Here is a 27,171-nt window from a genome sequence, read left to right as displayed (position 1 = left end):
TGGCATGAAATGCAGATGGTCTGTTTGCTGAAAGCAGCCCCTACCTGATGGCCGGCAAAGAAATATCAATAGAAACCACTGTCTTACAACTAAAGGAAACTGAATTCTGCTACGACCATATGAGCCTAGAAGAAGACCCCAAGCTTAAGATGAAGACACAGTTCAGCTGACATCCTAATTTCACCACTGTGAGAATCTTAAGAGAGCCCAGGTACCTAGTGCTTGGATTTCTGACCGACCTGTGAAATAAGTAAGTACTGTTTTAAGCCACTAAATTTGTGGTAATTTGTTATGCAGCAATAGAAAACTAAAAATATCACACACACATAACGACAGCAAGAAGCTGAAAAACAAGACAAACATATGCCCTGTTTATTTACACTTTTATTAATAAAGACAACCAAAGAAGGATAAGGTTTCAATATTTTATTCAAGTTTTATTTTAAGTGATGTTAATTACAGCATTTGAAGGGGAGACTCTAATTCCACACAAAATGGAACTCTAAAATGTACCCATTAAACTGCTAAAAAATAAACTTGAGTGGCGAGAATACAACAGAAGTCCAATTTAGATTCTGAGCGTTGTCACCATGTGATTACAGTCACAGAGACTCTTCCCAGCTTGCAGCTGGGGCTCTTAGAAGCTATTTCATACTCTGGTGCAAGGGCAAAAAAACCACAACGTGAGAGGGAATTAAGTCCTGAATTATTGGCTTCATCACAACTTCTCCACCCCAAAATGGCACAAAAGAAACAGCTACCACACCCTGCAGACTACTTTTTGTGTAAAAGAGGTGATGGATGGAGGTGGAAAAAGTCCCTGCCTGAAAAAGTTCCTTTCAGATAAGTTTGTACACACCATCAAACAAAGAGCATCTCCTCAATGAGGGTAGGAAACCAAGGTTCAATTCTCAGGAAGTTACAATTTCATTCAGTTACTCAATAGGAATTTACAAAGTGCCTGCAAATTATCAGCTTCCACTTGCAGCCATTTCTAGGTATAAAAGAAACCTGACATCTCTAATGGGGCCAGCAAGCTCCCCACCAAGTCTACAGCTGAAAGGACCTTTTTTGAAATTTGGTTTCTTCTGTACCTCTGAAAGGGTAACACCCTAAAGCTGAATCATCTTTAACCTGGAAGTCTAACATGATATTTAGCAATACTTGCATCCCAGACAGACAACATTAAAAGGTACACTAAATTCTGAAGGTAGCTATGCTGCAAAATAGTTTAAAATTAAACGATTGTACAATATTCATTTATGCTTGAAACTCCAGTCCTAGACCAAGCTTGTGGCCACCAGCATTGACATTCTTGCCATCCAGCAGAGCCGACAGTGTCAGTTTGATACCTGCAGGAGAAATCAGGGAGAGGAAAGGAAGAGAGAGGTAGAAAAGAAAGGAGAAGAAAGATTAGCTCAGGAGGATCACAGCAGCACACTGGAGACACCACATCAGGTTCAAAACCTGTTCCAGCCATGTGTGATCAGCAGGAGCAAAACCACAGGGCCCTTCAATCTCTGTTACTCAACACCATCTGACTAATGACTAGGCAACCTAGGATGAGCTGATAAAACAATAATGATTCCTCCACAGCTCACCCAAATCCACTTAAGGGACTCTGCTTTCCTTTATCCTCTCAATATCCCCGCTACAATCAGCACCATGCAGTAAACTTCTTTAGCAAAAGCCCCCTGAAACAAAACCTGAGCCATGAATCAGACTCCAAGGTGTTATGCTCCCACTCACAGCACGGATACAAACACATGGATGGATACATACATACATACATAAACACACACACAAATAAATGCTGTTTTCTCTAGAATAGCTTGATTCTGCCATCATGTAATCTTAGATCTCCAGAATTCAAAGCCCCAGTTAAACCAAACTAACCCCAAGGTGGTATTATTTCCTATAGCTGTAATATTAATTCGATGGACTGGCCTAGTTACTTTGCAGAAGAAACCTACAAACCAGTTTTACAATGAGGATGATCGATAGGCTGGTTTTAAGAACTTGCTGGAAATAACTATCAAATACTAGGCACACTCTGGCACAAAGAATGGAAGAAAATAACTAAAAATGTAATATATGATAGCCTTGGCCTTTTTTCTCCTACTTATCACCTCTCCTGTTCTCCATATGTTTTATAAGAACAGCACTCCTGTATAAACATTCAACTATAAAACGTGATATATACTCATTTACAATGTACCATACAGTTATTTATGGAGAAGACTCTTGAGAGTCCCTTGGACTGCACGGAGATCCAACCAGTCCATTCTAAAGGAGATCAGTCCTGGGTGTTCATTGGAAGGACTGATGCTAAAGCTGAAGCTCCAATACTTTGGCCACCTCATGCGAAGAGTTGACTCACTGGAAAAGACTCTGATGCTGGGAAGGATTGAGGGCGGGAGGAGAAGGGGACGACAGAGAATGAGATGGCTGGATGGCATCACCGACTTGATGGACATGAGTTTGAGACAATTCGGGGAGTTGGTGATGGACAGGGAGGCCTGGTGTGCTGTGATTCATGGGGTTGCAAAGAGTCGGACACGATTAAGCGACTGAACTGAACTGAACCTAAAGCAGCAAAACCAGCACCACATTTTGTTTTAAGACAGCTAATTTCACCAATACATACCTGGCTTTAGGGTCTGAGTATATCCTAATCCTATCAGGCTGGAGTTGTTCACTTTAGCCTAGTCAAGGAAAAGGTAAGAGTGAAAATGTTAAATACTTCATGTTACTGTCTCCGAACTGAATAAGAACTTTTTAACCAACCAACTCTGGATTTCAGTATCAAATTCTATTTTTTCATGACCTCTTTGTTTACAGGATTCATTAAATTCAATATGAAATATATTAAATTTAGGAACTAGGTCTCAGAGAGTAACACAAAGAGATAACACAATTTTCAGTTAAAAGGAAGTTATTATTTACATTTGATTCCTTATGGTATGTGACCCAATTCCATTTATACTGAGTATATCTGTATTTTTAAGTTATAACAGGTGAGAACACCTTCATTTATGGTCAGAGACATAAAAGACTTTCTTGTATAAAAGAGTTCTTCAAGATCTACTTGTTGGGATAAGGAAATACAGAGCAAATATCAGATGAGGTTATGAAGCTTTTGTTAAGTGGCAGAACATTGTTTGAATTTTCTCTTCATGAAAAACAGAAACAAAAACCATAATGACATGAAGGAAATTCAGCACAGACAAGCCTGAATATTTGGAGCAAAAGAATTCCTAAAGAATGACTTAAGTCTCATACTTAGTGAGTGCTGATTAATAATCAATAAAGCAAATGAGTCAATAATAATTTTCCCCTTATTCTCCTGCCTGAGTTGTAGAGAAATCTGGGCCTCTCCCTGATCCCTTTCTGGGAAATGAGAGGTCAGCAGAGCAAGCTCAGGCTGTGAGAACATCAAGTCCTGGCGAAATCGAGAGCTACCAGGGTGCGTGTTTTCCCGCTCACATGCTGTTTTTAGACCTGGCATCTCCCACAGGAGAAAACAGGAAGGAAGGCCTCCAGGCAGGCAGTGCCCCATCTAGCTGTTCCATTTTGCCCATGCCATCCAAATAACATGGCCCCTTCTCCTTTGTTTTAAAGTGCCTAACCTTAAAGAAGCCAAATTCAGTTCCTATCTCAGGAGACTGTAAATTACACAAGCCAGCTCAGAAAGCATCCTGCAACATGAGATTTCCTCATTCCACCCCCAAAAGGGCTACAGCTGGCAGTGCCCTGTGACAACAGAGATGAGCTCAACAAGATTTAATGCAAAAACTGCAGCCACCCAAGGGTCCACGAGCTATGCTACAGGGTCTGCAAGATAAGAGGACAATCAGTAAATACGAGGACCCGATTTCTTAATATGCAGTATAGGAGCAGGGCAAGAGAATGAAAACTGAGGGGGGAAGGAACATTTAAAACCTTGGGCTCAAGGTTTACAGTCTGCAGCATGGACTAGGGACTGGTTAGAGAAGGATGCTCCACAGCAAGGCAGTCTGGGTCAAACACAAACCCCAGCACTTACCAATTGCCTGCCCTTGGGGAAGTCACTCAGTTGCTCTGAGCTTTCAATTCCTCATTTGTGAAAACGTGGATGGAATAGTTTTAAAATGGCACTTATCTCAAATGGGTTATATAAGAATTAAATACAGTAATTCACATATAATAGGCTCCATACAGTGTTTGGCACCCACAGTAAGTACTATTACTCTTATTGTTTTACTCATGGTAAACCCTTTCACAGTGAGAAAAATCACTGTCTGAAGCATGGGAACTCCATCAGCCCAAAAGGATTCCAACCTAAGGAATCAGGTGGGGTCTCAGCAATACATGATTCCACAGGTACCCACCGAGAAGCAAGCGTCAGGGTCAATCTGGTACTTGGCTGCTATTCCGAAGCGAGTGTTACTGTTTCCTGCTGTCCAGGCCAGATTAACAGCTGTTTCCAACTTCTTGTTCACCTTCTGATAAATGGAGCCACCAAACTCTGTTCCATCATTTCTGCAAATAAGCACAGCACAGATACCAAGCAGCTTAGCAAGGGTGGCTGAGCTGGGCAAAGCCAACCAACTCTAACAGAGGATGGGAATGTTGTAAATGGACTGAACTAATCACAAAATAGGCACCAAATTACAGGAAGCCTGATAGGAATGGCACAGACACCAGGGTTGGGAAGGTTCACAGAAGGTAAAAGCTATCTCAGACATCACTGGGAACATGCAAGGCAACTCAGTCAACTACTCGGGCTGCATGGAACTTGAAGTTTGCTTCCAAAATATTCTTTAAAATAGAAACGGTGACTAGGGCAGTGGGATTCTGAATTCTGCATCATTTCTTCCTTCAGCTGCTAAAGTTATTACATTTATGAAATGCTGTATTATAAACATAGAAATCAAGAACAAAGCCAGAAATGGTAAGTCCAGGCCATTCATACTCCTCAGAAGGCAGCCTATAGCCAGTCCTTAGCACCAGCAGCTGCACCCACTGCTGAGGGTGCACGGCCAGTAGGAGGAACAGCAATTACAAAAGAACTGAACCTATAATTGAGGCTCGTTGGCCCATGCGTACTGTTGACCCATGCTGCAACACCTACCGTCTTGGTGAGTCCTGAAAAGGAGCAACCTGCCACATTATAAAATGTTTCTGTCTTTCAAAAATGGAATGAAACCCAGCAGGCCAAACTGTTTCCTCTGGGAATACCCTCTTCCCCTCCCCAACATTTTTTAATATAAAAATAAAATGTCAAAGTTCTGCTCCATCATTTTGGGGGTCTCCAGTGGAAATGGCACTGGAAACTGTTAAGGCAGAGCCCATACACTTTGGAATCCAGCAAAGAGCCTAGAACTCACTAACCCAACAAAAAAATTGTTGCTGTTTCATTACAAACTCTGCTCTTCACTGATATACTCTTCTAGAGTAGATGCTCACAGAACACATTCTAAGTTCTTAAGTTCTCCCTGAAATTCAGCCAGTCAGACACTGTGATTCCCAAAAGTGTAGGAAGAGCCCAGATATCACCTGATTCACAGGGAATCTAACTTCTTCAGAAAGTCAGTATGCTATAAAACAGCAGCTTGTCAAACACAATAGATTCTGGAGTGACTGTGGTATAACGCAAAGAGGGAAATTTTCTTGGGCTGAAATGTGTTTAAATGTTAGATTTCTCAATGCATTCTAAAACCAGCAACACTGCCTTCCTGTACTCGACTCTTAAAACCATAGACAGAGGGAACTCGCTGTACAGAATTCATCTGTATGAAGTACACAGAATATCTGTTACACATCTGGGCCTATGCAAGACCACGGCAACCCAAACTAGATGTGTCAGCTGTTTCCACGCCAGTTCCAAAAATGAACCATGTCCACTTATTGAAAACCTTGAGGCTCAGATTAGAAAAGTAGCTAACAGTCATTGTTCTTTCTGCTGCTGCTGCTGCTGCGTCACTTCAGTCGTGTCCGACTCTGTGTGACCCCACAGACGGAAGCCCACCAGGCTCCCCCATCCCTGGGACTCTCCAGGCAAGAACACTGGAGTGGGTTGCCATTGTTCTTTCTAGAACTGTACAATTTCCCAATTCCAAACCAAGGAAGCACTTTCCAAATCAGCCACAATTCTCAATTAAAATACGTCTATGCTTGTGATATTTTTCCTATGATTTTCCTGCATGTTATCTTTTTAAAATTTACATTGTTTTTTCTTTTACCTTTTTTGAGTATATACTTGTGTGAGTTTTTATAGACAGACTTGTGTGACCAGGATATAGAACAGTCCCACAATCAAACTCCCCTGTGCACCCCTTTGTATAACACCCTCCCTGGTCCCCTCTCTCTACCACTGGTCTATCCATCTCTATAGTTTTCCTTTGACGTTTTAGTTTTAAAAGACTCACATTTTATTAATTTTTTATACTAACATACATCTTTATGTTAATTTATTATAAAAATACTCAAATTTTTTATTAAAAGAAATGTTACTAGTTTAGACACAAATACCATTTACTTGTCTGTAAATTTTAAGTCACTTCTTTAGTGACCTCTAGTGGAAAGAAATAAATCTGGTAAAGCTGGACCCAATTATACCACTCATTAGTTTCTTGTGTCTACAGAGATATCATGGATGAAGTTTTTGTTTCCCTTCAATCTAAATCAGTACTCTACTTCAACCCTCAAGTTTGATTACAAAGGGTCCTCTCTAACCTACCCTGTAATTTTCTCTTCCCTTCACAATACTGTCCAGTTAATAAACTTTAAATGCCATGGACTGCCATGCAGAGAAGACAGTATTTAACGGAAACAATCATCTCCTAATTTGTCTCCCATGCCAACATTCCATTCAGTACAGCAAGCTGGTTCTCAGGCAGTATATAGAGAAAGAGAGAGGCCTACAATTCCCCACCCCCATCCTATTAACTAAAATGAAAGGACCACCAGTGTCCATAAAGCTGCAGGGAAGGGATGCTCCTGTGGACTGACATCATGCTCTTGCCATAACTGATCTGTCTTTCTGTGTGCACCAGGGACATTTTACCATCCACAGAACAGGAAGAACCTACATCACCTCAGGAAATGGGTAAATGAGAAACAAGAAAAATACTAGCAGGCCATTTGGCTCATCTGATTCCAACAAACCCATTTCACAGTGATTAAAAATTGAGCTTAGAAAAAAATCATGAACAACAATGCCCGGACTGCACATACGCATGTACACTTACACATTAGTGTGAAGCTGGAACTCATCGGTCTTGTAGCCAACCGCAAAGTTGCTCTGAGTCACTCGAGACTTTGCAGTCTCAAAGTTCATCTGGTAGCCAGCCAGCCAGCCTTCATAACCCAGCACCAGAGCACCCCGGATGGAAGGGCCGGCTATGTCAAAATCCACATCGCAGCCCAGGTTGATATGTTCCCGCTTGTATCCTGTCTTGATTTTAGCATTTTTTTTCCTGGAGGAAAAGAAATCATATTAAAATCAGAAGTTAACTCTTTTCATGACAACCACACCAGAAATACAAATTTTAAAAAACTAATCCCTATTTGAATAGGGGAGTAGGAAGGCAAAGTCAGGGCCCCAGATCTCCTTAAAAATAATGCAGAAATGCCACCTTAATGAAGTGAGAATACAGGCTTGTAAAAGAAACACTAAGTGATTTTTACTAGCATCTCCCTATGTTTAATGTAGTGACCTACACAGGCATTCATTAGGTAGAGTGCCACCATGTAATTATGAAACAGATGCATCTTTGCTATTTTCCACATCTGTTGAGGGGGGGAAATCTGTCATGAAGGTAGCTATCTAAACAGCAGCTCCTTTTTAACGATTTTTTTTGGTTACATCCCATGGGATGTGGGATGTTAGTTCCCCAGCCAGTGATTGAACCTGGGGCCCCAGCAGTGAGCGCACCAAGTCCTAACCATTGATTGGATCACCAGGGAAGTCCCTAAACAGCAGCTTTTACTATGTGGCTCACTTAGTAAATAAAGAAACAAATACTTAGATCCCTTCTAAGTAAATTCAACAGGCGGCTTTTAATTCAGTATCCATGCTATTCCAATGAGTATAGATTTCAGAGAACCAGGTAGTGAGGTAGAACCTGGGGCCCTGCAGTCATAAGGGGCCAGGAAGCCTTTGCAGTCTGGACAAGACCCCAGATTTCCATGCATAACCAGGTACAGCATTTCTCAGGAAGGGCAGGTGAGCTGTGTCACCTCCAAATACATTATCATCATGCCTTTTACCAAAAATCAGCATTAGAGACAAGATCATATCTATCAAATAAAATTGACTATTTTCACCTGATTGTTTCTGTCTTTCAACTGCAAAATGAACATCTTCCACAGCAAGAACACTTTCAGTGGAGACCACAGGAGAAAGCAGGTATGCTTCAAGGATCAAAAACCACATAGCCCTGTCCACCCCAACACTGAGATTAAAGCTTTACCTCCAGCACCCAGACTGTGGGCCCTAAATACCATTCCCTCCTAAAAGGAACCAACCCTCCTCAGAAAACTGCGGATTACAGGTTGAGGCAGGAAAGGTGCAGAATGAGCTTGAAGCATCCCTCAAAGCTATCAAAAGAACTCGATGTTGGAGCAAAAGGACTTGAGAACTAACATGAAGAGGCTCCCAAGGGCTTCAAACATGGGACAATATGAGCAATGGATTGAAGTATATCAAATGTTTCAACCTATGAACTCAAGACACATACACACTGGTCATCTTTAGAGACTAGTGAACCAATTTGTTTTGAAAACAGTCAATAAAAAAGGCACCAAACATGTATCCCACCTTTCCTATACTAACTATACCACAAGATAACCAGAGTTGATGAGTTTTTCTTTATTGAAATATTCCAGCTAAAAAAAAATGAAGGAAAGATAAAGGTAGAAATATCACCAATTTGTAACCCCTTGAGTAGATCATGAATGGCACTAACATACACAGAGAAAACCAAACTTCTGTGTGCATCCTTATGGAAGCATATTTCAGCACCACACCCGCCCAATGGAATCTAAATGTGATGAAGCCTCTAGACTTAGCAATCCACAGGAAATGTGGGGGACAGGGGGACAAGTACACCACAGAATATAAACAGCAACATTTATGTGTAATTCTAGAAAACAAATGATTTCATTTTAACAAATCTCAAGGGAAAAAAAAAAACAAGATTCTTAAAATTAAGAATTAGGGGCCATATGAATCAATCTTTATGTATGGACAATTTTTGATTCTATAAAAAAGTTTCATGAAATCAGCTAAATCTGAAGAGACCAGACTTAACAATATTAAGAAATTATGATTAATTTTCACAACATAATATTGCGGTTATGCTTTCTTCAAAAGGAATCTTATTTAAAGATACATATTAAAATATACACAGATAAAATTATGTGATATCTGTTATTTACTTGAGGGATTGCTTATGGATGTATAAATTAAACACGACTGGTCATGGGATGATAATTATTAAAAGCTCAGTGATGAGAACCTGATGAAGGTATAATATACTTTTTGGCATTCGTTTGCATGTTTGAAATTTTCAATAATAAAAAATGTAAAGATTAAACACTCAAGTTTCAATGAGTCAAAATTTCAGAGATCACAGGTGAAAATAAAACGAACAGCCTTCCCTAGTGACAATGAAACTTGCGACTTTTGTTCAAGTTGCTTCTGTGCATTTTTGCAAGCTTTGAAGAAAAGGAGTGACAACCAAACTCTCTCTCTCCATAAGAAAAACTTAAGGGACTTCCCTAATGGTCCAGTGGTTAAGACTCCATGCTCCCAATGCAGGGGGAGCATGTTTGATCCTTGGTCAAGGAACTAAGATCCTGCAAGCTGCACGGGGTGGCCAAAAGGAAAAAAAGAAAACAAACCTATTTAGGTCTGCCTGCTCTTTAGGGGAAGAAACCTGGGTTGTGACAATGTACCTAACTGGCACCAAGCAGCGTAGGGTAACTGATGGAAAAAGCAGCTGCTCAGAGGCTGACATTTAGAAAGCGGGAGAAACCGAGACATGGAAATAGCAGGCATCTTCTAACCACTGGGAAAACGCTGCTGCTGACACAAAATACAACACCTGTGACAGGGCCTCTGACCAGTGGTGTGGACCGGCCACAATGGACAGTTACATGGTGCCTCCATGCATCACCTCCCTGGATTCTGGCCAGAGGCACCAGGTCCCCAGGGAACACACACTGCTGGGGCGGTGACTCGGGTTTCTCTCCAGGCTTGGCTCTAGGGCAGCATTCCACTCCTTTGGAGCTTTTCCCCTTTCAGGTATTACTGGGATTCTTTTGGAGCTATTTAAACAATGGTGCTAATTTGACAAGCACCTGAGGCATATACTCTAAGCTGTGGTTGATGAGCTGGCTTTATATGTGGCAGGTACCAGTGTCCAGATGAGGTCACCTGCAGCCTCATCCGGCTGTGGTGATGTTTAGCTCCATAAAGGAAGCCAGGATGCTTTCCCAGAGTGTGCCCCTCAGACACTTGGAAAGACAACTTTCATTTCCAATCTTCATCAAGTCAGTAAAACCTTCCTCAAATACCCAATAGTAATGAGTGCATCTTGTGCCCACAGTCTTGGTTTCTAAACACCATTCCTCAATAAAAGGAACCAAAGCTCCTTGGAGAAATGGCTGATAGCAGGACTAGAAAAGGACAAGTACACTTTCTGAAGAAGTATTCATGACAGGGGCTTGTCAAAAAGCACACAGGACGTCAACTTGAAGGCACTCCCTCCCAATGGCCATACCTGGGACAACATGAGCAACAAAATAAATTATAGTAACGGATTATAATCTGTACAGTAAAATAAATGTCTAAGAATCCATACTGATACAAATAACTGATCAAATAAAAGGTGGTGAAGGAAGAACTCTTCTTCACAGTAAAATCTCAATAAATGTAAAAAGGATGATGGGAACAGAAAATCACCATTTGCCAAACATAATTGTTATAGACCAGAATCACTGATGGATGCTAATACTTTTTGAGTCAAAGTATAAAAAATAAAATATCTGCATGGTCTCAAAGCATCTCCCACACAAGATACTTGTTAATTATAAAGAGAAAAAAATTAGTTTTACAGAGAAATCTGCAAACACCACTTTAATCAAGTGACCCAAGTACCATCAACAGTAATGAGGCACATTAACATACACCTCCTGATGTCACACACCAAGATGCAGAGAACACATGATGTCTGTGGTTGTCACAAATGTATAACCTGCGTTGCCTAGAAAATCCCATGGATGGAGGAGCCTGGTAGGCTGCAGTCCATGGGGTCGCTAAGGGTCGGGCATGACTGAGCGACTTCACTTTCACTTTTCACTTTCCACTTTCACACATTGGAGAAGGAAATGGCAACCCACTCCAGTGTTCTTGCCTGGAGAATCCCAGGGACGGGGGAGCCTGGTGGGCTTCCGTCTATGGGGTCACACAGAGTCGGACACGACTAAAGTGACTTAGCAGCAGCAGCAGCAACCATGATAAAACATCAGACAAACCCAAATTGAAGGATTCTACAAAGTAATTTGTGGCTCAGCTGGTAAAGAATATGCCTGCAATGCGGGAGACCTGGGTTCGATCCCTGGGTTGGAAAGATCCCCTGGAGAAGGGAAAGGCTACCCATTCCAGTATTCTGGCCTGGAGAATTCCATGGACATGAATCGCAAAGAGTCTGGACACGACTGAGAGACTTTCACTTTCACAAAGTAATTGGCCAATTATCTTTGAAAGTGACAAAAAAAGATAAAGACTATGCCCCAGGTTAGAAGAGACAAAGGAAACTTTGCAATTAAAAGCAATGTAGCATCCTGAACTAGATCATGAAGGAGAAATAAGACATCAGAAGGACGAAAGATTAGCTAACAAATCTCCTGGTCTGATAATTATATATTAACATTAGGAGAAGGCAAGTAGAGAATATAAGAGGATTCTGCACACTATTAGTGCAACATTTTTATATATGTTAAGTATAAAAATAGTTAAATTTCCCAAAAAAAAAAATTTCAGTTATGTATATATTACTGCAAGTCCTAGAGATGTCTCTGCAAACTCCCCAAAGGCAGTGAGAAAACCCTTTACAAATTCCAAAGTGTGCCACCTCAGGGCAGCAAGCAAAGTCCTAAGCAGCAAATTCAAGCACATGGGCACATCCTCCAGCCCTTGTGCTGTCCGTGTCTCTCTGGATAACTTCTCCCATCACGGTGCCTGGGGGGAAGCAGACAAGCAGGAAGGCCAGGCTCCTGCAGGGGAAACTACAGTAGAGGTGAGAACAAGGTAAATTCAGCTCCTGACCAGTAATCTTCAGACCATCCATAATCGAGTTATAAAAAGACGATAATCTAGAGGCAGGATCCCAGTGTGCGCAGCCCTTGTGGTCACCCTGCACAGGGTCTGAACTCGGGAGAGTCTTCCTCTAATAAATATTCATTGGAAGAAGAAAAAGGAAGGACAGAGAGAAGAAAATAACATGAAATGGCAAAAAATGGAATTCAGAATGCCACTGAACCACACACCTAAAAGATGTTGAGGCAGTAAATTTTATGTGCATTTTACCATAATTTTTAAAAACTAAAAAAACTAAGAAATGAAATTCAATACATGCCCTTGAGACTTATCATCAGTGGGCAAAACAACCTTCCAAGATCTAAAAGACCCTAGTGCTGAGTGGAAAAACACAAGAGCATGTTCTGGGGGAGAACAACTCCCTCAGCCACTGTGATAAGCTCCAGGAGCTGAGGCAGACCAACACAGCCTCTTGCCTCCCATGCTGTGCTGTGCTTAGTCACTAAATCACATCCGACTCTTTGCAATCTCATGGACTGTAGCCCACCAGGCTTCTCTGTCCATGAGATTCTCCAGGCAAGAATACCAGAACAGGCTGCCAATTTCCTCCTGCAGGGGATTTTCCTGACCCAGGGATCGGACCCGCCTCTTCTGTGTCTCCTGCACTGCAGCCTTGATGGCTCATTACCTGCTGAGCCAAGAGGGAAGACCCAGTTCCTCAATAACCAGCAAGCCTAATCTGCCTGTGGCTGGAGGGCCTGAAGCAGAAAAGTGCAGCCTCAGGAGCCACCTTGCAATTAGGCCCACATACTCTCAGTGTCCCTAAGTAGGAAGCTGGGGAAAGGGCTCTCCAGCCTGAAAAAAATGAGGCTGGCAACAGTGACCCATTAGCCCCTGCTTCCAAACACTGCCCTATAGCCTTGGCCACTTAACATTACCAGCAGCCTCACTCACAAGGAATGGAGCATCACTGGACCAGAAATCCTGCAGCCTCCTGAGCTGAGGCCAGTAAAACAATAACAAACGGCACAGAACGAACCTTACTATAAAACACTGCTAAGTGTCCTTAAGGAGAAAACAGATGAAATTCTTACCCAGTGTTTGGTGAGAAGGATGAATCGAAGGTCAGCTTCAGGCCACGCGCAAGCTGAACAGAAAAGAAATTCACCAACAGGTTTAGTCACAAGACAGGCCAGCAGATGTCACTTGATAAAACTGTGTCTTTTCACAGGTGACCATTACCTGATCTTCCACAGTAATCTCCGTGCCCAGTGTGTTGTCAGTGTTCCATTTCTCTGTAAACGTCAGACCATATTCAGTCCATCTGTACTTGGTTTCCAGGCTGCCCGTCACTTTGGTGGTCTCGGTGTTGGCTGAACCTGAGCTCGTAAATTCCTTTAAAGAAGACAGTCACAGCCTGCATGCCAGCACTTCATTCTGCATCACTCCACCCCTAAATGGACTGCACTTTCCTTTAGGCAAGAGGTGAGACCCTGAATGTGTGGGTGCAAAAGCTCCATCTATAATTCAGTTAGATATTTAAAGTGTCAAAAAGGCTGCCTCAGTGGCTCAGTGGTAAAGAATCCGCCTGCCAATATAGGAGATGCGAATTCTATCCCTGGGTTGGAAAGATTCCCTGGAGAAGGAAATGGCAACCTGTTCTGGTACTCTTGCCTAGGAAATCCCAAGGACAGAGGAGCCTGGTGGGCTACAGTCCATGGGGTCGCAAAGAGTTAGACACGACTTTGCAACTAAACAACTATTTAAAGATGGAATCTGCTAACTAAAGGAATCTTATAGAGAATTCTATATCAGGAGACAGCTTTCTTCCTCCCCTGCAACTCTTCAGTCTGGACAGGAAGGCATCCTATCCTCCTTCCATCCTGCCTCCAGGCTCACACAGAGAAAAAGCTTTGAGCTAAAGCAGACATCACAGTAATTCTACCCAAAACTTCTTCCTTCCGACAATTACCACATGCACAATCTAAAAGAAACTACTAATTTTTTTTAAATAATCATGTGGTATGGAACACAGGTCAATTCTGAAATAAGATACATAAGGAAAAACAAATCGGAGGCCTGCCTCATATTCATATGAGTATTAACAGATGCTGAATTGGGGACCTAGTAGCTTGGTTCCCCTGGACCACCCATTCCACAGAAGAGGCAATAAATGTGACAACCACAAGTTGCCACAATCAGAAAAGTTCCTTTGTTTGCCACTCAAATGGCAATTTATTTATTACAATAAATAACTACAATAAATATCCATATTCCATGTGGGCCAGACAACTTACCAATCCATTCTCGGATTTTGTTTTCAGATCAAGTTTTATTAAGCCAAATCCTAAAGAAAGAACATGGTCACTGTTAATAGGGTAAATAACTCAAGAGCAGCATCTCTGCCTCCCTTAGGAAATCGTAAAAATGCCATGAGTGCAGAGGGCACCAGTCTCCACTGCTGCCTGCCTCTGTGGGTGGAGCCTGGTTGCCATGGAGCCGGGTTGCCACGGAACAGTGGCAGACGGAACAGGCACAGCCCCACCTGCAGCCCCAGCAGAGTCTGAGAAAAAGGTGTATGACAGCGTGAGCACCAGCCTAAGGACAAGCTAAATTTAGAAGCTGCAGTCCGCTGCAGCGGCACCCAGACCTGCTCCCGCCTGGGAGAGGAAACAAGAAGGTCCACTTGTCTGAGCAATTTGCTAGCCTACCTGAACTGTGTGCGAAACCAAAACTGCCTGACTAGCCATAGAAGGCTTATCTTTTTTCCCTGACACGAAGGTTCTAAGAGCTGACTCACCCAGGTCTCTCAAACTGTGATGGGTAGAACACCAAACAAGAGAACACAGTCTCTGAGCTGAAAGGCCACTCCATGCAACACTCACCGTAGCCCTTGGTGAAGACATCCCTGGCAGATTTGCCAAGATCAGCGTACGTGGGAGGCACAGCCATCTTCGGCTATAATAAAAGAATCACCATAATAAACACACTGGAAATTAGAGATATTCATTTTCAACCAATAAAAATCATCAGCACTGACTTCCAGGTACCTTTTTCCCCCAGGTGTGGACAAAGAAACCTGTGCGGTCTCCTGCTTCTTTTTGCGGCCAGAGGTGGAAACACCCAGTACGTTTTTATTGACAGCAGACTAGTCTGACTTTGGAGACTTCTTCTCCTAGATATCCCCAGGACTAAGCACAGGCCCAGAATATAGCAGGAGTCAGTCAGTATTTGCTAAATGAATTGATTGTCAAAGATACACTCCCATGAGCCAGCTACTTTACTGAACTGCAGGACTCTTGCCAATAAGACATTATCTTCTTACAAAATGTTGACTGCTAGGACATTAAATACACTGAATAGAAATCAGGGCTTTTCATAGCATCATATTTTCCAAACGACTCTGATTTCATTCATTCAACCAACATTTATGGAGTACCTACTACGTGTCAGAATGGACTCAACATTTCACAAAACAATTGTATTTTATGGGAATCCACTTTTAGAGTATCATATTCCTCACAGAAGAAAGAGTAAAACCTACCTACCTAACTAGGCAACTTTTTCCCATGGAAGGAAATGCAAACACATCCCTCCCAAATCTAATTCGAACAAACATCTACTGAGTGCCAATGTGACTTTATTTTTAAAACTGACTATCAAAGTACTACTTGGGATTGATGCATAGCACTATGTCAGTCAACAAGCATTTATTAAACACCTCAGCGTTCAAGGAAGGCAAGAACTTCAAATAGTCCTAAGGACCATGCTGTGTTGCTGGGAGCCTCGGCATTGACACATTATGTACCCAGAATTAAGAATCTAATCTGGACGGCACACACCCCGTACTCCACCCAGGAGGAGAGGGGAACGTGAGAAAGCAGTATCTTCTGCAGCTTCTCCATCTCCAAAATTGTTAGCCTCAATTGGCCAAAACTTCAAGTAACCCAAAGATGTATCTATTTTAAATACAGGACACCTAAATTACCAAACTGGAACTGCATACACCCCATATAAAGTCACATACAAATGTACCCACATAAATAAACATCCATAGGGCATGTTCCTGGTTAAGTGGGAAACCAATGAAAAGTGGTCCAAGTGATCCCAGGGGAGCAGTATCACAAGTGGAAGTTCAGCCTGACCAAAGCCTTAATTTCAAAGACACTGCAGGGAGCGCACAGAACCAATGAGCATAATGTTTAAAAACAAACAAACCTGCAAGCCTCCACAATTTAAACGATAAAACTGTGGTCCAAGTCCTAGTTTACTTTTTTCAGAGGTTTTGCTAGCTCTGTCCCAGCTCCTTTTTGTATCAGAGCAGAGAGGAGCAGCCCAGTAAGCTGTTTACGTGATCCTATTTTTGTTGCTGTTGTTATTTCTTGCACATGATCAGGCTGGAACCAAAGGCAACTCAGTCCACATTAGGGTCAGGGCACAAAGAACATGGGGGAAGACCCATTTTAGGCTGCTTCGACTGTTATTTTCACAAGTCTACAGACTCCCCTCTGCCAACCCGTTCCCCTTTCACCCCAAACGAACCCCGTAGGCACACCCACCCCCGGGACAGACTGGGAAACTGACCACCAGGTCCCCCCTGCTTTAGCCCACAGCTGGGCCTGGGCCCCTCCCAGGAGAAGCAAGGAAACAACCGGGAATGAAGGCTGAGGTAACAGAGCCCCAAGGAAATGTGCAGAATGTCTCAGCAAAGGGCCCCAAACGTTCTGCACACACACCAGCACTAACAGTTACCAGTGGACAGAGGACCCCTCTTCAGCGCTGTCCCCTTCCCACCTGGGCCACAAACTCAGCCCCAGTCGGGCGACAGGGAAAGCAGTCCAGTACCAACATCTCCAGGTCAGCTAAGTCCCCCTGTACCTCAGGGGTCAGGGCCTTCCCAAGTACCGTCCCCTGGCTCCAACACCCACCTCACCAGACACACACGGCTTTCACATCTGGACCGGTCCATCCGTCAGGAAAGAGGGAGAACACTCATCATTTAATGCTCCCCAAATGCCCTTGCTTATCCCTAATCCCCAAAACTGAAAAGCAAAGCCACCTGTCAAATCACACTCCACCCATAGCAAAAACCACCCTAAAGTGGCCACTAAGGAGATTACCATCCAGGACAGGAGAGGTGGGATGGCAGAGCAAGCGCACATAAGACCAGGCTCTCCTTGCATCCCCAGCGCAGCAGCTGGTAGGGAAGGTGCACAGGAGCCACAGCTGAATAGAGCCAAACCGGCTCCTCAGCCTGAGGTAACACCCGCCAAGGAGGCCATGACCCTGACGCCCTCTTCGCCAAAGGCTCCCTACAACTGTGTGGCTGCAGCCTCCCCTTCTGCTCTTCCTGTGGCCTTCCTCTTTGCCTACCTCTTGTCTCTTGCTGCACTTATTTGACAGGACTGAAGCAGTTCCGCCTGTTTGAGCTCAGCCTTCTTACAACAGCAAACAGTACCCAACACAGTTCTCAGTACCTGCTTCAAAAACAATCTCACTGTAGAAATAATGGTTGCCACCCATGCTTTCTCAGGCCAGGGCTAGAGGGGGAGAGAACTCAGCATCCTGCTCTCTCACTTAACAGCCTGCCTGCACTGACTTGCAGGCTGAACCCTGGTCCTGGCCCCTCCCGCCACCTGGATCGCTCCAGATCACTCCCCATCTGTCTCTGCAGCATCCGTCCAAGTGTCTTCAGAAAAGGGAACCAACAAGTGCTGCTGGTGAGAGTGTAAACTGGCGCAGCCACTGCGTAAGACAGTACGGAGATTCTTAGAAATATCACGTGATCCAGCGATTCTACTTCCAGTATTTATCCAAAGGATATAAAAACACTAATCCGTTAAGACATATGCACTCCTATCCTTGTCGCCGCACTACTTACAACAGCCAAGAAGTGGAAACAACCTACAAGCCCATCAACAATGGAACAGATACTGAAGATGTGGCACGTGTGTGTATGTATGTGTCTGTGTGTGCATAATACGTGACATAATACTACTCAGCCACTGAAAAAAAAAAGATGAAATTTGGCCATTTATGACAACATGGATGGACCTTGAGGATATCATGCTAAATTAAATAAGTCAGAGAAGACTTTTATGTAACCTCCATCTTGGAGGGACATATCCTCTTTGAATCCCCTGTGATTTCACTCATATGTGGGATGCCAAAAAAAAAAGAGACAAAAATAAATGAACGCAGACAAACACAGAGAACAGGGTAGTGGTTACCAGAAGGGAAGAGGGTGGTGGGCGGGGGTGGGGGCTGAGGGTGAAGGATCAACTATATGGTGACAGATAGAAACTGAATTGTTGGTGGTGAGCGCACTGCCGCGGAGACAGGAATGGAAACATAAGGTTGCACATGAAGCACAGAATGTTGTAGGAAGCTCAGTTTCCAGAGACTGAGCAGAAAACACGACATTCTGACATGGGCAGGCAGCCAGCCCTGGACAGATAGAAATCCGAAGGGGAAGGCAAGACCCCTGGTCTCTACCTGGGTGATGGCTTCAAGGCAAAGCCTGGGAGCATGGTTCCCAAAGATAAGTGGGAAGCAAGAAATGGCCAGGTCTGGCTGAGCAGACCTGCCTGTAGTCACTGATGACTTTGAGAAAGACAAATAAGTCACACCAGAAGACAGGAATCACTGGTTCCCCTCCACTGCCTGCCAGCCTACCTACCCAACACTCCTTGGTTGACCTTGAACAGATTATGCAAGCTCCATTCCAGCTGAGGAATGAAAAGCCAGCCCATACTGGAAGCTCAGAGGGGAGAGACAGTGTATCGCCCAGCATGGTCTGCATAACAGTTATGTAACCTCCATCATGGGGAGACATATCCTCCTGGACTCATGAACTACATGACAGTGACAGCTTCTCTGCTCCCAGTACCCCACTACCATAAAAAATGCACACCTACCCCCAGATCACACCACTGAACTTAAAGCATCCCAGAGCCTGGCATGCACACATTTATCAAAAATATGGAAAAGACTATGTGTACAAACATGCCAAGGCCTAGTAAACAGCAGGTATTCAGTATAAACGTCTGTTTAATGAGTAAATGTGCTGCAAGCATCAAAGTACTTTTACAGTAGAAAAAAGGAAACAGTATCTGATAATAGGGACTAAGTAAACAATGTAACCAGGAGGCAGGAGCTCCCTCCACTGGGAGCTGCAGCACCACCAAAGGTCGGGGCAGGCGTGTGTGCTCAGGGGGAACCTGCAGGGGGCGACATGGGCTCCATCACCTCTGCTGGGCTTTTCTGGTGGGTGGGGGTGGCTGCCAGGGGTGGACCCGAGTCATGTCTAACTCTTTGCAACCCCATGGACTGTAGCCCACCAAACTCCTCTATCCATGGGATTCTCTAGGCAAAAATATTGGAGTGGGGGCTTCCCAGGTGGCTCAGTGGTAAAGAATCCACCTGCCAATGTAGGAGACACAGGAAATATGGGTTCGATCCCTGATCCAGGAAAATCCCACATGCTGCCGAGCAACTAAGCTTATGTGCCACAACTATTAAACTTGTGCTCTTGAGCTAAGGAACCACAGCTATTGAACCCACGTGCCATGACTACTGAAGCCCGTGCGCCTAGAGTGTGTGCTCTGCAACAAGAAGCCACTGCATTGAAAATCCTGTGCACCACAGCTACAGGGCAGCCCCTGCTCACTGCAACTAGAGAAAAGCCCATGCAGCAACGAAGATCCAATGCAGCCAAAAAATAAATAAAATTATTAAAAAAAAAAAAAGAATACTAGAGTGGATTGCCATGTCCTGCTCCAGGGGGGTCTTCCCGACCCAGGGATCAAACCAGTGTTTCCTGCCTCGCAGGTGGATTCTTCACCGCTGAGCCACCCAGCAAGTCCACCACAGATGTTGGGGAGACCCACAACTAACATGGCCCATCCTCACAACGGCCTAAGGAATGCTGAACTCAAACTGAGGAGACCAACCAAGCGCCTTCAGAAGACAGCACTGCCACTTCCAATCTCAGAACCAAGCATGGACTTTATTTAAAGGGCTTCAAGGAGCTACTTTATAGAGACTGACACATCTGTGTTTGGGAAGCTCACTCAACCAACAGATTCGCACAAATATAAATGACAGTGAGGAAAATGATCACTGCTGGTGAGGAAAATGATCACTCCCATTCTTGCCAAGTAGGAGAGTATAGTACAGTACAGTCCCCGAGGAGCCCATTGCTGGGCAGCACCCAAGTGGACATGCAGTAATTGTAGTGGCAATTCTACTGCTAGGAACACACTTGCAGTGGCACCCAATGCTCACGAGGATGCTCACTGCAGGGTTATTTTTAACACAGTACCCAGAAGCAACCTAACTGTCCACCAACAGAGAAACAAATGAATAAAAATTACAGTGCTTGCAAACTAAGGAACACTGTGTGGTAATCTAAAAGAATGAGGGAGATTTCCACACGGTGGCACAGAAAGCCACTAACAGGTCAATGAAAAAAGCAAGTTACAGAATATGTATAATTCCATGTGACTGAAGGAAAACTTCGGAGAAGGCAATGGCAAGCCACTCCAGTACTCTTGCCTAGAAAATCCCATGGATGGAGGAGCCTGGTAGGCTGCAGTCCATGGGGTCGCTAAGGGTCGGACACGACTGAGCGACTTCACTTTCACTTTTCACTTTCCACTTTCACACATTGGAGAAGGAAATGGCAACCCACTCCAGTGTTCTTGCCTGGAGAATCCCAGGGACGGGGGAGCCTGGTGGGCTTCCGTCTATGGGGTCACACAGAGTCGGACACGACTGAAGTGACTTGGCGGCGGCGGCGGCGAAGGAAAACTTACTGTGGCCACCTCGGAGCTTCCTGCTTCTAGAAAGGAAAAGGGGTTTAGGAAAGCAGTAAGATTAAAATAGCATTTTCATTTTTTATTCTATTTAATCACTTAAGTTGTCTGGGCCCTTGATAATTTTTTTCTAAGCTAAGAACAGAAAATTTAAAAACCTAACAAGTGTGTCTGACATTGAGCCACGCTGCATTCACGATGCCACAAGTCACACTGCAAAAGGCTGCTACAGCAGAAGTACCAGAAAGAAAAGCCCTCCCAGTGTCTATACTGGTTCCAGGAACAGACTTAAATCACAGCGGTGGCAGGGCTGACAGGTAAGGCCTGTGGGGGGGCCCATTCAACCCTCAGGTGACCAGCTGTAGCCGTGGCCACCTGGCCAGCAGGCAGGAGTAGGGCAGAGCTCCCTAACTTCAGTGTGCGTGACTCAGTGACTCGCCTGAGGCACTGACTCAGAAGCCTCCTTCCCCTCCTCAGCCTTTCACTGCTTATCACACAGGCAGGGCGGCCCTCAGATGCCACGGAGAAGAGTGGGCTGGCTCCCCGCAACAAGCACCCACCAGAGTCCCCCACTTTGAAGTATGCTCTTTTCTCCACAGAAGCTCCCTTGGAAGGATCCAGGCAGCAGAGCCTTGATGCCCTCAGAGAGCCACTGCAACGGCTCATACAGACAGCGGGGTGGCCACGGGTCCAAAGGGCTCAGGCAGGAACAGCTGAGAGCTGTTCTGAACACAGCTAACACCCAGGGAGTCAAGAGACGGTATTTTCAATGACACGGGTATAAGAGGACTAGGACCTAAACATCAAGAGCCACCTGCCATGGAGTTTCTCCACTCATCCGAGGACCCAGGGAGCAGGGCACAGTGACTAATGCAAGGGGTACAGGACTGGCAGAGGTTCCAGCTGTGTGACTTTGGACAAGCCACTTGTATGCCTAGGGCCTCATTTTGCTCATCTATAAAATGGGGCTAACAACGGAGTTGCTGCAAGGATTAAGTAGGGTAAACAGAACACGTAGAATTGTCTGCCACAGAGTGAGTACTTGATAAACAGTAGTGTAGCCACAACCCACTATTCTAGATATTCTTTGCCCCTCCCGATGCACATTCCTCCTCCATCCTAATCTGTGTCCCAAGAACTTATCATGTGGCCTGTGGGGTAGGCTCAGCCAATAGGGAGTACCAGCAGAAGATGGAAGAGTGAAGTTGGGGTATTCATCCCCCCCATCTTCATCCCTCCCTGTTGGGCCTCAGGTGGGCAGTGACTTCCTTCTACTCAAGGCCACATCTCCTGCCAAAGGGCCCCCTCCTGGTTCTAAAGGACCCAGAGGCCCACACTCCCTCTCAGGTCCCCCACACTCTGGCCGCACCTTTGCAAATGATCCCTTAAAGAAAGTTAAAGCTTTCTTTAACTACCCCATGGGATTCCCGCAGGCCCCTAATCCGCACACAGTCATCGCCATCAGCATCACCATCTTTGGTTCCCCTTAGGAAGGGAGAATTGTACAAAAGCCTTTGGCTCTGCTCTTTTTCCTTTTTTTAATATTTATTTACTTGGCTGCACTGGGTCTTAGCTGTGGCACTCAGGATCTTTGATCTTCCTTGCGGCTGGGGGATCTTCAGTTGCAGCATGTGGGATCTAGTTTCCTGACCAGTGATCGAACCTGGGCCCCCAGCATTGGGAGCACAGAGTCTTAGCCAGAAGACCACCAGGGAAGTCGGAGCTCTGCTATTTCTAACACCATTCTAGGCAATCTGTGAGGGCAGAACTGGGCCAGCCTATAAGAGGAGCATCAGACAAGCCAGGGATTAGAGCAAAAGCAACTCCTCCAAACTCTGGGGACGAGGAAAAGAAACTTCCCCAGGAGGAGGCCAGAGCAGCCCAACACATGAGGCCAACACCATCAGGAGCCTCGCTACACCCCTACCCCAGGCTTTCTCACCAGAAGAGGCAGCCCAGGAGAATGGCTTTGACTGGATCTCTGGGATACTGGCAGAGCAACGCCCGGCTCGCGGAGCTCTGTGCTCTCAGTGCAGCTGTCCTCCCCCCCACCTTCCATGAGTGTCTCACAGAGGGCAGCCAGGCTTTCCAGGCGTTGCTTCTATTTTAAAACACCCTGGAAGCGGGGCCACCACCAGCATAGCCTTCCACAAGCCTCAAGAGAATGTAGCTGACTTGGGGACACCCTGCCTGCCCACCCACCCATCAAGAGAAGAAGACCTGGGCTGGCAAGCAGCACGCCAAGGTCTGGGTCCCAGGAACCCCTGGGGCTCCTGCCTGAGCAGGAGGTTCGCTGCCTGGCTTGCCCCAGTGGGGGTAAAACAGACAGTGCTTGGGTGGGTAGACTCGGGAGTCCAGCACACCTGAGTTCCAATTCTACTCCACCACCACTCTCTCATTCTGAGATCTTAGTCAGGTCATAACCTATCTGCATCTTGTTTTTCTTCAGTTCCAGTACAGGGTAAGAGCACTTGGCTCAGCAGCCCTCTCAAGGACTAAATGAAATTGCTGGTATAAAGCACTTAGTACAGCAGCAACTTAGCACAGAAACAACTAAACAACAACACAGTAGCTGGTACCCAGAAAATATGTAACAGGCACAGGTAGTATTTATTTAAGATTGTCACTTTATATGTTTCCTATCATAATTACAGCTGCGGGGCAGGGTGCCAAAAGGTCATCCTGAATCACAGGGTCCAGACTCCTCCCCAACCATAATGAGGCATTGTTTAGCTGAATACTGTCCAGCCAGGTCCTGGAAGAATGCCTCCCTCCTCATCCCAAGAAAAAACTGACCCTTCTCCTGACAAACACCCTGAGCCACTGCCTTTGCAATAAATGGAGTGACTCCACCGACTGCTGTTCACTGACAGCTAGCCTACACCCACCCAGGTACACACTCACTCTGATCAGTGTGTAAAAGAGTAACACTTCCCCTCTGAACAGCAAGGTCTACCTTTCAAAAGGCACGTAAATCTATTAGCTCCTCACAGTGGCACCTTGGAGGGTCAGCTGCAGGGTGAAAGCACCAGGCCTGGCCCTGCATTCCAACACCGTTCCCACTGAGCTGTGTGGCCTTGGGGCGGTTATCTCAGCACTCTGTGCTGAAGCCTCCTGACCCACAGAATGCAAACAACAGCAGTCCTCGCCCAGGGCTCGAGGGCAGCGGACTCACCATCATAGTTCATGTGTCAACCGGCCGGCCGGGGGGTTGCTGAGTGGCTGAAAGGACGATCAGTAGAGAAACTGAGGAACGAGCAAGGAAATCGGTCTGTACTAGACCCTGTGCCTCACGTCAGAGCTGTGTTGCATGAGCTCAGTCTGCTCCCCAGGGCTCTTTCCAGCATAGTTCCAGGGAAAGAGCTAAGATTCCTACTCACTCTCAGCCCTGTGAGAGCAGGCAGTGAAATGGAAGCTTGCACCCAAGTCCAACTGAGGGGTGACCAGAGTGGAGCCCAAGGCCACCCTGAGCATCCTGCCTGAAGGGTGCCTGGAGTGGTTCCACTTGGCAGTAGTAGGTACTTGAGAAAGGTTTGTGGGGGTAGATGTTTAATATTTAATAATATTGTGCTCTATTCAGGTCAACTCTAGCAGAAGGCTGCCTGAAGGCTTGGGCTGACTCTCAGGCACATGTGCCTCTCTTACCAAAGATGTCACTCCTTGAGAAATCCCCATTGACAGCAAAGTGGATTTTGGAAGCATCTTACCAGTAGAGGTAGGGGTGAATATCCCCCATGACCACCAGCTTGGAGGTGGTTGTCCAAGCATCTGCCTAGCATCCAGTGGGGCCAGAGACCCACAGACAACTCCCCACTCCTGGTCCTCCCCTGAGCCCCTCTATTTATCTACAAACAGCCCATGCCTACAGAATAGCAGAAATAAAGTAATCAACTGAGAACAGCCTCCATCCCCAGGGTCAAGCACTTTATTCAGGACAACTCCAGCAGAAGCCTCTGACCCACTCAACATCAGAAAGGGAAAAGGCACCAGGCCCGCGGGCTTTAGGAGAATCCCCTTCACCAATGTCACCCTCCCCCACAAGCCAGAAACTCCAGTTCAACAAGCTTCCCAAAGGACTTGGAAAGTCGCAGAATGAGGATAACATGTTCAAAGCAGTTATTTCAAATCAGGAAACAGTTTTGCCTCTCACAGTTCTAGAGCTGTACACACTGCTGTAGCTCCTTAATTATTTGTGACTCTGCTAGGCAAGGCTATCTTCTGGAAGTGAATGAAATGTGTGTCCCTCACAGAGGATGTCCATGATCAAGGGACTGTGGGCTGGGCCTGCAGCCACTACATATAACTGTTCAATAATCCCACAAATATTGATACTGAGTGAGCATGATGATACTGATAAGTCACATGCTGGAATGGTTAAAAAAAAAAAAAAAAACTATCCTTCTGTCAAAAGGGTGAGTCTACTTTGGATAAAAAGAGTATATTCACCCCCACAGACCCTTCTCAAGTACCTACTACTGCCAAGCGGCACCACTCCAGGCACTGAAAACAAAGCTGCATCAGGCTTAAGTCTGACCCTGTAGGAACTCAGTTCAGAGCTGGGATGGAAAGAAGGTAGACCCTGGGCAATGTGCCCTGGCCTTACCAACAACATATTAGGCAAAGGAGGAGCTCATTTCCCTATTTCCCCTGGAGAAGGGAGGTGGTTCAGCAGCTCCAGGCCTCAGGTGAAACACCCTTAGGCTCAGCCCAAGTCTGAAGCCACATTCAACTTCCTGCTCCAGCCTGACCTTGGCTGTCTGTAAACTTAAAGGCTTTTCGATGAATTATCCTGAAAGTTACTCAATGCCTGGCACAGAAATGTGTAATAATAATGCTTAAAATAACAGGTTCTACCTTTATTGAACCCTTTCCAGAGCACCACTTGGTACAAAACAGTCTCTAGGGGTTGGGCTAGATTCCGCCAAAAAGTCTCAAGGGTAAGTGTCAAGGTTTCCTCCAAGGCCTTCTCCATATCAGGCACTTATCCACACACTGGAAGTTAATCAACTCATTCTTCCCAAAAACCCAATGAAGAAGAGGGATGATTGCTCCATTCTACAGATGAAAAAACTGAGGTTTGGTTTCTCCCCCACTGTGTGACCTTGGACAAGTCACTAATGCTGTTGGCCTCAAATCCAAAGGACTCTGAACCAATTTCCAACATGCACCACTACACTCGGTGAATGAATGAGCCATCGAATCAGGCAGGAATGCCTCCTAAGGACAAGGAGACCACAGGGTTTCCTGCGGGACCTCCTTTTCCAATGCCTAACCTTCTACCCAGGCCCCAGCTCCGGCCCTGGTCGCCGCGGCCTAACTCAACCGTCAGCCTCCCGTTCCTCCCGAAAGGCGCTGGCAGGCACGGACAGTGCCGGAGGCCAGCTTCTCCGGGCGTGGACCCGACAGGGCGTGCAGGGGCGGATCGCGGGACCACGATCGAGGCGACAGTATGGCTCGCACAGTCCGTGAGCCCGGCCCGGCGAGCGTAGGTGGCGGGCTGGCCCCTGCCCGACCCGCGCTGGCGGGATCGAGGGCCAGAGGGCGCCTCCGAGGAAGGTCACCTAGACCGGCGGCCGGCCGGGCCTCCACGCGGCGGCCCGCGCCCTTCCGCCCGCAGGTCCCCGCAGGCTCTGGTCCCCAGCCGCAGGCGCCTCGGGAGGTCTGGCCTCCGGCGCCCGCGCCCGGGCCGGCTCGCCGCCCGCCCGCCCGCCCCGCGCGGCCTGCACTGCCCGCCGCTGACCCGGCAGGCCCGCGCGGTCCGCTCCCGCTCCCCGCCCCGGCCGGGCCCCGGGCCGCTCGCCCTCGCCCGCTCCGCGCACCGTCTCCTTCCCCAGCTCCCCGCGGGTCGGCCCGCGACCCAGGGCGCAGGCAAAGCCCGGGCCGCTCTCCGCTGCGCCTACCTCAGAAGCGTCGGCAGCGGGCTCCGCGGCGGCTACGGCGGGGGCTGCAGCGCGAGGAACGGCGCGAGCGGCGGGGCCGAGGGCGGGGCGGCGCGGACGGCGGCGGCGCAGACCCGCCCCGACCCAGCGCGCCCGGCCCGCGAGCTCC

General features: G+C 46.2%; 1 protein-coding gene across 1 annotated transcript; it reads right to left on the bottom strand.

Annotated features, from left to right (window-relative positions):
• Positions 1-411: 411 nt before the first annotated feature.
• VDAC1 (voltage dependent anion channel 1) lies at positions 412-27,171 on the bottom strand. Its single transcript, XM_055429118.2, has 9 exons — positions 27,024-27,171; positions 15,193-15,265; positions 14,605-14,654; positions 13,550-13,702; positions 13,402-13,454; positions 7,233-7,460; positions 4,371-4,521; positions 2,648-2,705; positions 412-1,352 (listed from the first exon to the last, which is right to left on the bottom strand). Exons 2-9 carry the CDS (start codon positions 15,257-15,259, stop codon positions 1,261-1,263), a joined length of 852 nt encoding a protein of 283 aa, XP_055285093.1. The 5' UTR covers positions 15,260-15,265; positions 27,024-27,171; the 3' UTR covers positions 412-1,260.

This window comes from Moschus berezovskii, chromosome 8, assembly GCF_049115385.1.
Source record: "Moschus berezovskii isolate FMDL1 chromosome 8, NW_MosBer_1.0, whole genome shotgun sequence".
NCBI lineage: Eukaryota > Metazoa > Chordata > Mammalia > Artiodactyla > Moschidae > Moschus > Moschus berezovskii.
This window is presented reverse-complemented; position numbering and strand designations above follow the sequence as displayed.

Excerpts from the sequence above, each read along its gene's own strand:
- VDAC1 (XM_055429118.2), bottom strand. The coding sequence starts at position 15,259 with ATGGCTGTGCCTCCCACGTACGCTGATCTTGGCAAATCTGCCAGGGAT. Across the intron at positions 13,703-14,604 it reads CAAAATCCGAGAATGGATTG|GAATTTACGAGCTCAGGTTC; the intron begins GTAAGTTGTCTG and ends TCTTCTTTAAAG. Across the intron at positions 4,522-7,232 it reads TTCCAGCTTCACACTAATGT|AAATGATGGAACAGAGTTTG; the intron begins GTAAGTGTACAT and ends GCTTATTTGCAG.